Consider the following 16,782-nt stretch of genomic DNA (forward strand, 5'->3'; position numbering starts at 1 on the left):
TGAATTTTTGTTTTGCGATATATTGTGACACGATATATTTTTACACCCCGACTAAAAACCAGTCGTGTGCTTGGAGCAAAAATAGGCAGATTCCGATTGATGGCCATCTCTAGTTTTTTAATATGGTAAATGGGTAAAAATTATATGAGAAATGTTTCATGTTTAATGAATTTGGCACTGACAAGTGCCAGTACAAATTTTTTTTTTTCATTTGTATTAAAAATGTATGTTGCCTAATGTGTATCTTCTTGGATTCGGAAGGTTATTGTTAGCTTTGGGTCTAACTGTGTTTGACTCCAATCAGGCTTCAAATATTGACAGAGGGGTTTAAAAAGGTGAATGTAAACTTGTATTAGCGGGCTGAAGGCTGGAGGAGGGTTCATGAACTGGAAGAACGGGTTCAGTTTTACGCCTCAGCGGCCGGTTTGTCAATGTATCCGCCGAATAACACGTCAATACCACTTGATGGTTTTGTCCTCTCATAGATTGCTAGTTTCATTCCTAACCTTTTATAAACGATAGCGGCCATCGTAACGGAAGCATTGAGATGAATGTGGTGTGAACTTCCGAGTCTAAAGAGCTCTATTGTGTGTTGTACCTGTTGCAGTCTGGGAGGTTTCTGTGTGTCTATTGTGTAGACGATGTTTTCTTCCTGCGCAACCCTGATGTGTTTATTACAGAGTGAGAAGAGGGACCAGAAAACAAGAAGAGTAGCATTTCTGTTCTTCTCTTTTTGATAATGGCCTGTTTGTGCTTCTGGTTGTTTCGTTTCATTGGTTACGGGGTTAGTTAGCTTTCTGAAAGTCAGATTAGGAGGTCAAGTGCAGTTGAATGAATAATTTTGTCTTTTCGAGGATGTCTGTGTCTGTGCACACATGCGTTTGATGGCAGTCACATTGATTTCTTGCTGTTTCTCCAGTTATTATGTTGGAATATTATCAAACAAAAATACAAAACTAGGACTGGTTTGATAATATTGATTTCTTGATTCTCATTTTAATGAATTGATGTTGATTCTTAAAGGATTAGTTCACTTCAGAATTAACATTTCTTGATCATTTTCTCTCCCCCACATCATCCAAGATGTTCATGTCTTTCTTTCTTCAGTGGAAAAGAAATGAAGTTTTTTGAGGAAAACATTCCAGGGTTTTTCTCCATATAGTGTCTTCAATGGAGTCCAACGGGTCGAAGGTCCAGATGTGAGTTTCAGTGCAGCTTCAGAGTCTCGACACGATCCAGCCGAGGAATAAGAGTCTTATCTAGACAAACCAGCGGACATTTTATAACAAAAATAAACATTTATATACTTTTTAACCACAAATGCTGGTCTTGCACTAGCTGTGATGCGACACGCATTACGTAATCAGGTTGAAAGGTCAAGCGTGACGTAGGAGCAAGAACAGACCCAGTGTTTACAAAGCGAACGTGCAAAGACGAAGTCAAACGCCATTTACCAAAAAAATAAAAATAAATAAAAGGTAAAACATTGTCGGATGATTTTTGAAGTTGGAGGAGAAAATGAGATGGAGTTTTTCATTCTACTCGACAGTTTCCGCCTACGTCACGAACATGATTACGTAATGCGTGAAGTTGTGGACGTGCAAGACGAGCATTTGTGGTTAAAAGTATATACATTTTTATTTTGTTTAGAAATGTCTGCTGGTTTGTCTAGATGAGACTCTTATTCCTCGGCTGGATCGTGTCGAGACTTTGAAGCTGCACTGAAACTCACATCTGGACCTTCAACCCGTTGGACCCCATTGAAGACACTATATGGAGAACAATCCTGGAATGTTTTCCTCAAAATCTTTCAATCTGTTTTCAGTTGATACATGAACAAAACGTCACCAAACATTGTGTTACCCACCCAATAAATCACAAAAATGACATCAGAAGGAATGTTGAAAGATACAGTACAACGTGCTGAAATGAATCGTCTCATGTAATCGCTCAATCTGTGTTTTAATCGCGGAATGACGTCAGTAAAGCAACTTGTAAACAATATGTCCCTCGAGCAGCTGAATTTTTGACTAGCTGTAGCTTGTTTATTGAGGATGCAGGACAATCACCTAGTAATGCATTACAGTAATCTAGTCTAGAGGTCATGAATGCATGTACTATCTTTTGTGCATCAGAAATAGATAACATGTTCCAGAGCTTAGTGATGTTTCTGAGGTGGAAAGCTGTTTTTGTAACATAAGATGAGTTGCTGTGTAATATAACATCCAGGTCTTTAACTGTGGATGATGAAGTAAGAGTAAATCCTTCCTTCTACATGCAAAGAGATTCTATGTACAGGTTTTTGGTCCAATAAATAATATTAGTCTTATCTGCATTTAATAGAAGAAAATTTCTGGTCATCCAATTATCTCTTTTTTTTTTTTTTTTTAAATATCTTTAACACACTCTGTCAACTTAGATATTTAGAGATTTCATCTGGTCATGATGAAATATAACTGAGTATCGTCAGGATAATAGTGGACACTAATGGAAACTAAAAGTGGAAACTAACTGACATGTTTTCTAATAATATTATCAAGGGACAGCATGAATATTGAAAATAGAAGAGGGCCTAAAACAGAGCCTTGTGGCACTCCGTAATTTACCGACATTAACTTGGATAATTCCCTGTGTAAATAAATAAAATGGTAACTGTCAGATAGGTACTATATAAACCACCTTAATGCCTGTACAATACCAGTGTAATTTAAATGTCAGTAAATGATCTGATCCATAGCAGAGAGGATGATTATCTGTGCACAAAACCTACATTTTGTGCTTTTCCTCACACAAAGCTATTGTATAACTTCAAAGTGCTTGGCAGTGTAATTCGATCATCATCCAGTTTTGTTATATTGAAATGAGAAGCTTTGATATTCTTTTTTTTGTGTGTGTGTGTTTAATGGAAGAAAGTAAATAGTAAAGGTCAGGGTTGGGACGGCATAAGTGGAATTAATAAGGCTTAATTTTTTTAATTTAAGAGATCCATTTCTATAAATCTCATAGTTTAGCTCTAACTGTCCATGCAAGTTGAGGCATATGAAATTATTTGCACACTTTTTTTTTTACACTATGATGTCCAAAATTGCTCCCCTTTGTTGTGGCTTCCTGTAAATCACCATGAAGGTCTTCAGATGCTTTGGCAGACTGTGTTTGAAATGCTCTGTGAAACGCAATGCATTTTTCATTTATTGCATGGAACTCAAAGAGCAGTCCGTTTCTGAAGTCAATTTCACACCGTTCTCTGCTGGATGTCCAACACAGTTGTAAATCTTACCTGAATAATAAAAATATATATATTTTCTCCTCAATCCAAGTTTATTTGTTGGTTTTTGCCATCAGCCCGCATTATTAGAATTTATTTTTTAAAATAATCGCATTTAATTTGTGTTGAAATGAAAAACTACGTTACCCATGATGCTGTACAGAAAATTTCCCAATTATAACCAAACCTTTTGTAAGTGCATATTCTGTAATAAAATATATTGTTTCAATAGATATGATCAACAACTTTAAATTAATAGTTTTAAATTTCTCCATTGTTTTCAACAATTTGATTCGCAATGCTTCTTGGGATTGTAGTTCTTCCCCTCATTAAAGCAGTTTAAGTGCATAGTCTTGTACCTTTTATTTTTTTGTGCTGTGATTCACCTCTAAGCTGTTTGTTTTGGTTTCTGCTTCTAACACTCTAGTGAAGACTTTTTTTTTTTTTTTTTTTTTTTAATGCCTAAGGGAAAAAAGAATGAAAAAAACACTTCCGGAACCAACGCTGAAAAAGTGGATGTGTATCGGGCACTAATGCACTCTATATGGACTGTGAAAAAGCAGGTCCTATTATTGTGAGGCAGAAAGGACTCAAACAAGCAAGGTTATGCAAAACATGAAATTTTACACACCAGGACAAAACAATACAATACAAAGTCAGCTTTTGTTGCTCCCACAACAGCAAAATTATTGGGCTCACCAGAACATTACAGTGTGATGTTTCGAGCAGCACAGCTCTTCATCAGACAATTAGACAAAGAAATATTTGAGCAATCCACCTTTAATCTAAAGGTATTTAAACTCATTTCTTAAACATCATGTTTTTATATACTCAAATGTTACATTTACGAATATAGTTATTAACAGTGTTAGGGTAATGTTATGTAATCACTAATCCGATTGCTTTTTTCAAGTAACTAAAGTCCATTACTTTTAAATTTACAACAAATTAGGCTATCTGAGAAACCTTTTTTTGTCTTTTTTGTCTTTTTTATTAACAAACACAAGCAGAGCACAGGTGAGAAAAAATAATACAGCACATTACAATCCATTAAAAGTAATTAATTATAAATTAGTTACTTTTTTTTAAGGAGTAAAGCATTACTTTTAAAAGTAACTTTCCCCAACACTAGTTAATAATATAACTGTTATACTATTATAATATATACTATAATTGGTCGTCATGTTGTCTACCTTGCGCGTCTCATACTGTGCAAATAATAAAAATGAATTCTTTCATGTCTCCCTGCGCCTAAACGGACAAATTCACACAGATTTAACTCAAAATGCCCTTTGTGAGTATCCGAGTAAACCTATTCGGTCATGTCGTAAGTGAACAGTAGAGAAGGAACGCATGTGTATCATTATATTGGATCCGTGCATTAGTCTTAAAGCGACAGTAGCCTAATATTCCTGATGCTGTCTGTATTTTAATGTTAATCAAACTACAAAAGACAAGAAATCACTCTCTGTTTTTCACTGAATAACGTTTCTGTAATTTTAATTAAAGTATTAACCTTTAATTTGTACAGTGAAGATTCTATGCAGTGTTATTTTACATTTTGATTACTTTTTTCAGTTTCTGTACCTGGAAACTACTGTTAGACCTTCCTAAAAGGCACTGTTTACTTAATTTGTATCTTTGTTCCTTTGTATTTATTTATTTGTGCTATTGCTTGTAGTTTAATTATTTGTTCTCGTTTTATTAATGACTGTTTACTTGTCTTTAATTATCTTTGAAATTTATATTAGTAGTTTTAGCTGTGGGATTGAAATTGAAATCGAGAATTGTTACATTTTGCTGGTATCAAAAATGTTGGGTGTCATAACCTTATTTATTACAATACAAGGATACATGGGTAAAAAAGGTGTTTGTGTTTTCAGGAACCCAAAACGCTGTTGTTGTATAAATGAAGGCCATAACGCATAAAAAGTTGTACGTTTTTAGTTGAAAACAGTGTCGTGTAAACAGCTTTAGTTCCGCCCAAAAAGCGTTCCAATAACTAAAATATTTCCAAGCTCCTGTGGTACGAATTTTTTTTTAAGATTTAGTAGCCAAATTGGACGGTGAGTGAAAAAGTTAATTTCAAACCCTGTTTATATTCACGTACTCGCCGATTGCCAACAAAACACAGACATTTGATGTTACTTGGTTACCGCCTGCAATTCCGACCCATGACCGAGATATTTTATCGCTGGAACTGCTCCATCTTTCATTTTCAAACGATCTGCAAATCCCGTGTCGAACTGGGCCTTGTTTATTAAACATTTGTCACCGAAATGCCGGGGAGAAACAAACACACTTGCACAACTCCGTTGCTGACCCGGAAAAACTCTCTGCATCCACTGTTCTCCTAACGCTGGTTCTTTGGGAGGCTGAATAAGGTTATCTTTCCCTCACAACCAAAAACACACTTCTTTGGTGACCTTGTTGATTTTGTGGTCTAAAAACAAAATGGCAGCGCTGCCGACGGCTTCCGTAACCCGAATGACGCCCATTGATGGGCGTTGCTCATGCTCTTGCTCTGGTTGATGTGTGTGTGTGTGCGTGCTCTTCCGGGAGAAGTGCCCATACAAGGAATTACGCCCTTTATGACGTCATACAGGGCCATACTCGGAAAAAAACTTTCCGAAACTTATGTGAATCCTGTGTTAAGTGTTAAGTGTTAAGTTAACAGTGTTAAGTAAGAGATAATGTACATCCAGTCGGTTGTTATCTCAGAATAAACCTGTCAGAGTGATCAGGATCAGATCTTCATCAGCATGAAGGGGTTTATTCTGAGATAACACTCACACACACACACACACGCACACACGCACACACACACACACACACACACACACACACACACACACACACACACACACACACACCTGAAGGGGGTTATTCTGAGATAACACACACTCACTCACTGACTCACTCACTCTCTCTCTCTCTCACACACACACACACACACACACACACACACACACACACACACACACACACACCTGAAGGGGGTTATTCTGAGATAACACACTCACTCACTCACTCTCTCACACACACACACCTGAAGGGGGTTATTCTGAGATAACACACTCACTCACTCACTCACTCACTCTCACACACACACACACACACACACACACACACACACACACACACACACACACACACACACACACACACACACACACACACACACACACACACACACACCTACCTGAAGGGGGTTATTCTGAGATAACACACTCACTCACTCACTCACTCACTCTCTCACACACACACACCTGAAGGGGGTTATTCTGAGATAACACACTCACTCACTCACTCACTCACTCACTCACTCACTCTCTCACACACACACACACACACACACACACACACACACACACACACACACACACACACACACACACTGAAGGGGGTTATTCTGAGATAACACACTCACTCACTTACTCTCTCACACACACACACCTGAAGGGGGTTATTCTGAGATAACACACTCACTCACTCACTCACTCACACACACACACACACACACACACACACACACACACACACACACACACACACACACACACACACACACACACACACACACACACCTGAAGGGGTTTATTCTGAGATAACAACCGGCTGGATGTACATTATCCCGCTTATTACGCGGACACTTGCCACATAAGTAAATAATTAGACACGAAATATTGATCTGAGATTAAATATTTTTATTAGGTCTTTAAACACAAAGCATCCACGGAGAGAGCAGTTTCAAACTAGACGGACATTTAAGAGATACAGTTTATAACACTTATTACACAGCATTTCACCACATAAATGATGATGGCGATAAGAGATATTGATTTCAGATTAAACTGTTTTAAAATCGTACCTGTTTGTATCTCATAATCCAACAGTGTACAAAACAATAGTCACAAAATGGCCGCCGCTGCGTTTGTATGAAACGAGAGAGCGAGTCCACGATACTGGATGGCATAATTAAATAAATGTACACAAAATATTGATTTTACTGAGTTTTGATATTTTATTCACCAAATGCAAAACTTCCACAAAGAAAAACTGTTCCTAGCGCTGCTGACTTCAGTGACCCCTGTGTTTCTGTTCTCAGAGGTTGTTATTTGGGAATATCACACCGCTGGATGGCGCGATTGACCAATCAGAATCAAGTATTCCACAGAGCCGTGTAATAATAAGTCAGAATGCATGAAATAGCATTAGAAATCCGCTTTAATAGAATCATTGGAAGCGGAACCAGAATGCTAAATTTCTTAATGATTCCCTTTGTCTGTGTAATTAAGGATGGAAAAAGTTGGTCTGTAAGGTTTGAATACGACAGGATCAACTTGAATGCAAAAGTTTCTTGAAGTTGAACACATGCAGGAAGTTGCTGAAGGCCTCCATCTGATTGTGCTGTTTTATGGGGTGCTTACATGCAGTTTTCCCAGCATCCTCCATGGTGCCAGCGAGAGGTGGGAGGAACTCAACAAGTAGGTCAGAGACACATGAATAGCAGATTACATCACAGAGAGCCACACACTGAGCTGCTTTTGCCAGGCCACTGGACATTAGTAATTGCTAACCTTTTTAACTAGTTTTGTGTCTTTGTGTGAATTGATTGTGGGACACTCGGTTCGGTTTGTACCACGTTTGCATGGGGAGTTTCTTGTATTTCTAGACCAGCACATCAACAATACTCAAATATGAGTCAGTAGAGCATCAGAATTAGGCTACCCATAATGCATAGGGAATGTTCAGAATATCATACTCTCATGTACCGCTCTTTACTATTTCTGCAGTTGTAGTATAGTAATGTTCTGTGTGCAAGGAACATGTGCAGCGTACTGCGTGAACCCCACAATGCATTGCACTCGACTTGACCTACAATGTTTTTTCACAATATTGATCAGGGAATGTAAAGTCATTATTTAGCTAGATGATAAATGAGCGGCACATTTACATGCTAAGTGTTTTGGTTATGAGACAACGATGACAACTTGTTCCCTTTATTAATAAAAAAAAAAGTCTGTATTAGCCTAAATGGTGTGTACTGCCTAATATTCATTATGTAATAATCTAGTATTCCATGTTTTTGTCCAAAGTTGTCAATTAAACTTGTGTGGAAAATTTTAATATTAAATCAAATAAATCCATCTCATGTTTCCACCATTTCCATCCCATGTTTTCATCCCATAAGTCTTTGATGTGGATGTTATGGTTTTTGGGCGCATCTTGGCGTTTCCATCATCTTTTTTAATTCAATAAGCTGGAGATAGTTCAGCCAAAATATTTAAATTACGGCATAATTTATTCACCCTCGTTATTCCAAACCTGTATGCAAGTCTTCTGGAGAACACAAAAGATATTTGGGGACACATTTTATATTAATAAATGTGTTTTAAACTACTATGTACTAACAGTTTAATGAATATTTTGATACAATGCACTTATGTTTTCACAATGTACTTAAATAAATAAAAAATAAAAAACCCTGCTTGTACTGTAAGTGTAACTGCATATTGACTATAATTACACTGTTGACCTTCCCTTACCCATTAACCCTCACTTAACCTATCCACACCAGCAAACCTGTCCTAACCTTACCCGCATTCCCCTCAAAACTGGTTTGCAATATGTATTTCAAATGTAAGCATTATCAAATAATACTTTTTTATACATAAGTGCATAGTAGTTAAAGAATCATAATATAAAGTAGGACCAATGGTGGTAACTAAACACTTTTGGTCACCATTGATTTATTTGCATGGAAAAAAATAAAACAATCTGAGAAGTCCTACAGTGTGGAAATACATGAGGGTCAGAAAATGACAGAGTTTTAATTTTTGGGAGATCTGACCCTTTAAAGGTCATCGCATTACACAAACACTAGACCTTCAATCATCCAATATATAACACAACTTGTTAGTTTTGGTTCCTTGCCACTGTCACCTTTGGCTTTCGACTTGCTTAGTTGGGGACATTTAATATTCAACATTATTATTGATCTACCTGCATTGACACCGTTATATGAGAACTGAACTGAGCTGGACGATGGCAGCACCGTTTTCTCCATATATATAAATGTATACACTACCGTTCAGAAGTTTGGGGTCAGGAAGATTTTTTAATGTTTTTAAAAGAAGTATCTTCTGCTCACCAAAGCTGCATTTATTTGATAAAAAACAATAAACAGTAATATTGTGAAATATTTATATATATGAACTAAATTAATAACATTTTACAACAGAAATGAACCATCACTGAACTTTCTTAAGCTGGACTAAGATGCTGTTTTCTTCTAGATCTGCTGTAACTTTGTTGCATTATTTTCCTGTTATCACTGTAAATATGCTTTGAAACAATCCTTATTGTAAAAAGCGCTATATAAATAAAGGTGACTTGACTTGACAACAATGTATTGATGACTGTGTGTCGCTAATCTGAACTGATTGTTGTTTCTTTCTCTGTTTCAGCCATTTTTCAATTTGACTAGGCTTAGAAAACTTGGCCTGAGCGACAATGAGATCCAGCGGCTGCCGGGGGATATAGCGAACTTCAACCTGCTCGTAGAGCTCGACATCTCCAGAAACGGTGAGGAGCTCTCTGGTCTATCAGACCACTGTTTAATTACTGTACGTGTGTGAGAAACTTTGGCCTCGTGTGTGTCTTGCCCTTCCCACACGCTTCCAGCATACGCCCAACATATTTCAGCTGCTGGTTTTCTGTGCTCAGCAATTACACAACATTTCAGCGCCGTTCATAGTAATTCCCAGCGTATCCACGCCCGAAATTTAGTTTTCGTTTCGGCTATTTTTACTGTATTTGTTCAAGCGCCATTTTTAAAACTAGACTTCATGGTTTGTGGTGTCTCGTGGTTTTAAATGCACTGGGATATTTCATAAAAAGCTTATAATTCTGCCATCATTTACTCTCCTTCATGTCTCTCTAAACCTGTATGACTTACTTTCTTCTATGAAAACCAAAGAGGATATTTAAAAAAAATTAATTGTTGATTTTATGGTTCATACAATGAAAGTCGATGGGGTCGAATGACCTTTAAAATATTCAGTCAAACCAAAATGTATTCAAAAACCTTCAACATTATCACAGTTTATTCGCTATGGTTTATAAAATGGTAATAAAATATTACTCAGAGTCATCAGATCAGTTGATATTTCACTGGTTTTGTCCGTCCTTCTGTTAGACTGTCTCACACATGAATTATGTTGAATATCTGTCAGCTGTTAAATTTAACTACACAATTAGATAATACCAGTTTAGCTCAACCAATCACCAAGCAATGCTTCATTTAGTTCAGTCTGTGTGTAAAAAGAGCATTAGCAATTAAAGAAAACACACTTCAGCAAAACATGATCAGGTCAAAGTGTCCGAATCATTTTTGCTCCCAAATTTTTATAAATTTTACTGGTAGTCACTGTATGAAGAATTTTTGGGTGTAACATGTCAGAGTTTTCTTTATTTTGCTCTTCTCACTTGCATAAATTAACTATAGTGTCCTGCACACACTAGTAAAACAATATCAAACATTATATCTGGTGTCAATAATTTTTGTTTTTTACTGTGTATATATATATATATATATTTGGAATGACATGAGCGTGAATAAATTACGACATAATTTTCATTTTTGGGTGAACTGTCCCTTTAAGAGCAGTTTATGCTCTCACCTGGGAAGTGCCTGCCTTATAAATTGACATCATATTCTAGTTAAACTCTGATCTCTCTTAGTTACGGCACATTTTTATGGCAGGCACATAAATGATTGAAATACTGGCTATTTTCCAAACCCTTGTGAGCTACCTTGCTGTCCACTGCACACATAGCAACAACCAGAGCGCAACAGTTGGCTTCTGAAAGTACAAATCCCATTCAGTTTCTCTATGGGCGTTTGACTTTGAAAAAAACGTGTAAAGACGGACCTCCTGTGAGCTGTGAGGTCGCCGATCGATGGGATGTGCTTATGTTGAAGCTGTCAAGACCACATTAGTTCAACTCATTTTTAATTTAATCATGTTCAGCATTGAAATTCCTGTTGAAAACTCAGATTACAACATTTTACAAGAAAAAATATTTGTCAATGATCTGTAGCGCTGTGGTGAGGAGCAGAGAGTTCTCAGAGTTGGAGTAAATCACTCCGCAGAAGTAGCAGTGCTTCGCCTTCTGAGAATATAGTTCCCAGTATGTATACGGTTAGAAGATGGCTGAGTCTCATGTGACCTTGTTATTTGTACACGCTGTGACTATACAAATCACAACATGTAAATAGGAAAATGTTGGCGTTATTTTGTCACTTATTGGGAGCAGTGTGCTAGCTGGAGCCATTTACCTCCAGTCTTTGTGCTAAGCTAGGCTAGCGGTGGGAGCGTCAGACAGAGTTACGGCACACACGGAGATGAGAAGGGTATGTGTGGACTTATCTAACTCTGGGGGATACAGTGAATAAGATAAAGTCCCAAAAAGTCAGCGTGTTCCTTTAAAAAACTGCAGTGAACCAAAGGGAATCAAAAACACACTTTGAAATCGCTGGTGTTTCTGACGTCACAAACTACCTTGTAACCAATCAGATCAACGTGTGATCGTCAACGAGTGGATCTCTGAGCTGAGTGAGTGAGTGGAGGCGGGGCTCATTTGCATATTCATAGAACCGCGCATACTAAATGAGGCAAGGGTGTCGAGTTACATTCAAGATATTTTAAGGCATGAATAATTTTCAAGGAATTTTTTTTTTAAATATGTAATTTTAATGATCAAAGGTGAGTTTTAAAAGATAAAATTGACTACGGGGGGACTTTAAATATGTGTATAGATCGCAATAAACAAATGTGCTTTATATTTAATCAATCGATTTATATCAATAGTTCACTCTTGTTTTTAATAGGGTTGCCCCCTAATCCTCGATTAAACGTTAGTCTGCAAGATGTGGTTTTGTAGATTAAATTGAATTTGTTAAAAAACAAAAAAATCTACAAGAATTGGTGAAGTCATGCAGTGATAGATCACCAACAACGCTCTACAAAGTACAAAAATGTATAATGTTGAGCTAGATGGGGAAAAGATATCTCTGCCGTCATGTTGGAAGTGTCCCAATGATGCCTTAAAATGGGCAGCTCTCGAGGTTTTGGTTTATATTGTTGTAAGTGTATTACATCTGTTTCCTCTTTTCCCTCACAGACATTATGGAACTCCCTGAAAGCATTTCATACTGTAAAACCCTCCAAGTAGCAGATTTTAGCGGAAATCCTTTGACAAGGTAATTGATGTGCATTTCATATTCTGATTCTGCATAACTACGCACATATAATTTTAAAAAGCCTAATATATGCTGTTTTATTGCATAAAATATTATAAAATATATTATTACTTGCATTGGGCCTGGGTGCTTCTTTAAACGAGTCTTAATTGCATGTGTAATTCACCACACAAAATATGGTTTATTGACGATATCCTAATAGCCGTGCTGTGCTTGACAGGTCATGCGTTATGCATTAGCACTGGATCCAGTGGCCCAGTTTGCCAGTTTGTTCCCCATTTTGCTGGATTATACAATGCTTGACTGCCGTTGTATTCTCTGGTTAATGTTTTACCAAACCACCATATGGCTTAGTTTACTGGCAGATCTTTCTTGTTAGCATTTTTTGTTCATGATTAATGTTGTCATTAATATAGAGTAGTGAGTGATCATGTCAGTTATTTATCTGTCTGTCATTCCCGGTGTGAACTGTGAGTTTTATGTTTGTTTTTGTTTTGTTTCAGGTTGCCAGAAAGTTTTTCGGAATTACAGAATTTAACATGCCTTTCCATCAATGACATTTCTTTACAAGCACTTCCAGACAACATCGGAAAGTAAGTATTTTTCTCTCCTCTGTTGAGCATCTGTCAGCTGCAATCCAGTTTTTCATGCACTCTCGTTTGTTTGCAATCTCTAGAGGGATATTTTCTCTTATGATATCAGCAGGGTTTGATTTATATGGACTCACTTCATTTACTGTTATTCACTCTAGTCATGACGTCTTTCTTCCCTGTATCGGTATCTGAAAAGCTCTGAATAGCTACTGTAATAATCATCCCATGATGATCTAAAACGATGACTCTGATCTCAGAAAGTTGATCCACATTTTCAAATCAGTTTCGTTAAAGGCCCCCTGAAATCAAAACTTACGTTTTTTAGCTTTGAGAATGAATATGTTAGCCTTAAAGCTGCTCTAAGTGATGTTTGGTGACGTCACTTCTTGTTGACGTTCGAAGTATTGTCAAACAAAACGGAGGCTAGCTCGACCCTCCCTCCTCCTCATCCCGTTCCCTCCCTCTCCCTTCCGTGCTTCCTGAAACAGTCATGAACCATTTAGAAAAAACAAACTGGATTTACACACCTGTCCAGCACAAACAGAGCCACCTGAATGTCGGATTGGAAGCCCTTCTCCCGCTGGAGTTCTCGCCACCTTTTGAACGCTTCTCCGATGTAAATTCGGGACTTCGCGCGTTCCTTCTCCTTTTCCCTTTTCTTTGTTATTTGTTCATCGGAACGTCGTCTCTTTGGTCGTGTGTCGGCCATATTAAAATTCTCGAATATAAATTTTTAACGTTAGTCGTTGTCGTGGTCAAGGACACCTCTCCTCTAGCTAACTTCCCTCTTCATGCTTCTCTCTCCTCCACTCCCCACACCCCCCTTCATGTCCACGTGCACTAACCCCCCCACCAAGAAATCATTCTTGACGGTTATTGGCTGGATCACTGTTATGTTTCGTGGTCCAGGCTGGGCCAGGTTGTTTTTCTTGCCGTTTGTGGAGCCTGGGCTGTCTACAGAGACCACGTTTTTTTACAGTGTGTTCAGGGGACAGGCAGCTCGCGGATAGTGAGGAGATGTTTGCTGGATGTGACAAAAAATGTTTTGACCTAAAAAACATGACATCGCTTAGAGCACATTTAAGGTTATGAATAAGCTGATGTGTTCCAAAACAATGACAAAATTCACATTTAGGAGATATAAGCATTTAAAACTTACAGTCTCGCCCTTTCGCTAATATGGATCAGAGATTTTTATGACATCATCCTGGACTTCAGCTTCTCATCACTTCTTCTGTCCAATCAAATGCTCTCTAGAATCTGAAGCTCCGCCCCCTGTGCTATAAACGCCACCTGGCCAAAGCGACCGTTGACACGTCACAGAGCAATAGGGGTTGGAGTGTGTGTTCGGTTGCTCAAACGCTTGTGTTTTATTCTGTTTTCCAACTGTACTTTGGTTAAGAATAAAATAGCTTGAATTTATTCACATTTCTACTATTGAATCCAACATTTCATCGGCGCTGGGATTCACTTCCATTGTGCTGTCAGTCTGTGAGGGAAACTAAACACTATTGGCTATTTGAAAAGGGGGAGGAGCCATTCAGTATGTCCCGCCTTAGCTTATGTTTCAGTGGAAATTACGTCAACGCATCAAACAAAGCTGCGCGATCCAAGGCACTTCAGTGAGCCTTTAATAGTGCCCCTATTATTATTTTTTCGGGAAAAGCATGTAATAGAGCTGTTTGTGAATGTAAAAGGTCGCAAAATCTCAAAGATCAAGATCTCGAAGTTTTCATCTCCCAAAAGAAAGAAGCGATTTTGCACTGCCTGAAACGAGTCGTCAGTGATTCCAGTCTCACTTCCTGATGAACCTGCGTAGGTTTATAACAAATTTACATAATGCCAGCCTATGGTCTTCATTGGCTGAACATGAACGTCATTACTGTTCATATTACTGAGCAACAAGTGTTGAGGAAGAGCCTAAATTCAGATATGATAGAGCGTTTGGTTTCCAACACGCACTGTAAGCTATCGACCAATCACAACAGACTGGGCCATCGGACCAATCAGAACAGAGTAGACCAATCACAATAGACTGGGCCATCTGACCAATCAGAGCAGAGAAGACCAATCACAACAAACTGAGCCATCTGACCAATCAGAGCAGAGTAGACCAATCACAACAGACTGTGTCATCTGACCAATCAGAGCAGAGTAGACCAGTCACAATAGACTGGACCATCTGGCCAATCAGAGCAGAGTAGACCAATAACAATAGACTGGACCATCTGGCCAATCAGAGCAGAGTAGACCAATCACAATAGACTGGACCATCTGGCCAATCAGAGCAGAGTAGACCAATCACAATAGACTGGACCATCTGGCCAATCAGAGCAGAGTAGACCAATCACAATAGACTGGACCATCTGGCCAATCAGAGCAGAGTAGACCAATCACAATAGACTGGACCATCTGGCCAATCAGAGCAGAGTAGACCAATCACAATAGACTGGGCCATCGGACCAATCAGAACAGAGTAGACCAATCACAATAGACTGGGCCATCTGACCAATCAGAGCAGAGTAGACCAGTCACAATAGACTGGACCATCTGACCAATCAGAGCAGAGTAGACCAATCACAATAGACTGGACCATCTGGCCAATCAGAGCAGAGTAGACCAATCACAATAGACTGGACCATCTGGCCAATCAGAGCAGAGTAGACCAATCACAATAGACTGGACCATCTGGCCAATCAGAGCAGAGTAGACCAATCACAATAGACTGGACCATCTGGCCAATCAGAGCAGAGTAGACCAATCACAATAGACTGGACCATCTGGCCAATCAGAGCAGAGTATACCAATCACAATAGACTGGACCATCTGACCAATCAGAGCAGAGTAGACCAATCACAATAGACTGGACCATCTGACCAATCAGAGCAGAGTAGATCAATCACAATGGACTGGGTCATCTGGTCAATCAGAGCAGAGTAGACCAATCACAATAGTCTGGGTCATCTGGCCAATCAGAGCAGAGTAGACCAATCACAATAGACTGGGTCACCTGGCCAATCAGAGCAGAGTAGACCAATCACAATAGTCTGGGTCATCTGGCCAATCAGAGCAGAGTAGACCAATCACAATAGACTGGATCATCTGACCAATCAGAGCAGAGTAGATCAATCACAATGGACTGGGTCATCTGGCCAATCAGAGCAGAGTAGACCAATCACAATAGACTGGATCACCTGGCCAATCAGAGCAGAGTAGACCAATCACAATAGACTGGGTCACCTGGCCAGTCAGAGCAGAGTAGACCAATCACAATAGACTGGATCATCTGACCAATCAGAGCAGAGTAGACCAATCACAATAGACTGGACCATCTGACCAATCAGAGCAGAGTAGACCAATCACAACAGACTGGACCATCTGACCAATCAGAGCAGAGTAGACCAATCACAATAGACTGGACCATCTGACCAATCAGAGCAGAGTAGACCAATCACAACAGACTGGACCATCTGACCAATCAGAGCAGAGTAGACCAATCACAATAGACTGGACCATCTGACCAATCAGAGCAGAGTAGACCAATCACAACAGACTGGACCATCTGACCAATCAGAGCAGAGTAGACCAATCACAATAGACTGGGACATCTGACCAATCAGAGCAGAGTAGACCAATCACAATAGACTGGGACATCT

The 16,782-nt window shown here is 38.7% G+C and overlaps 1 protein-coding gene across 2 annotated transcripts in view; it reads left to right on the plus strand.

Annotated features, from left to right (window-relative positions):
- lrrc1 (leucine rich repeat containing 1) overlaps nt 1-16,782 on the plus strand; it is a 115,294-nt gene that overhangs the window by 10,799 nt on the left and 87,713 nt on the right. For both annotated transcript variants that reach the window (XM_079855501.1, XM_079855502.1), the window contains exons 2-4: nt 9,736-9,853; nt 12,455-12,533; nt 13,037-13,126. In XM_079855501.1, the coding sequence (XP_079711627.1) occupies nt 9,736-9,853; nt 12,455-12,533; nt 13,037-13,126 (287 nt within the window). The remainder of the gene's footprint in view (nt 1-9,735; nt 9,854-12,454; nt 12,534-13,036; nt 13,127-16,782) is intronic.

Source organism: Squalius cephalus (genome assembly GCF_949319135.1).
Source record: "Squalius cephalus genome assembly, chromosome: 21".
Lineage (NCBI taxonomy): Eukaryota > Metazoa > Chordata > Actinopteri > Cypriniformes > Leuciscidae > Squalius > Squalius cephalus.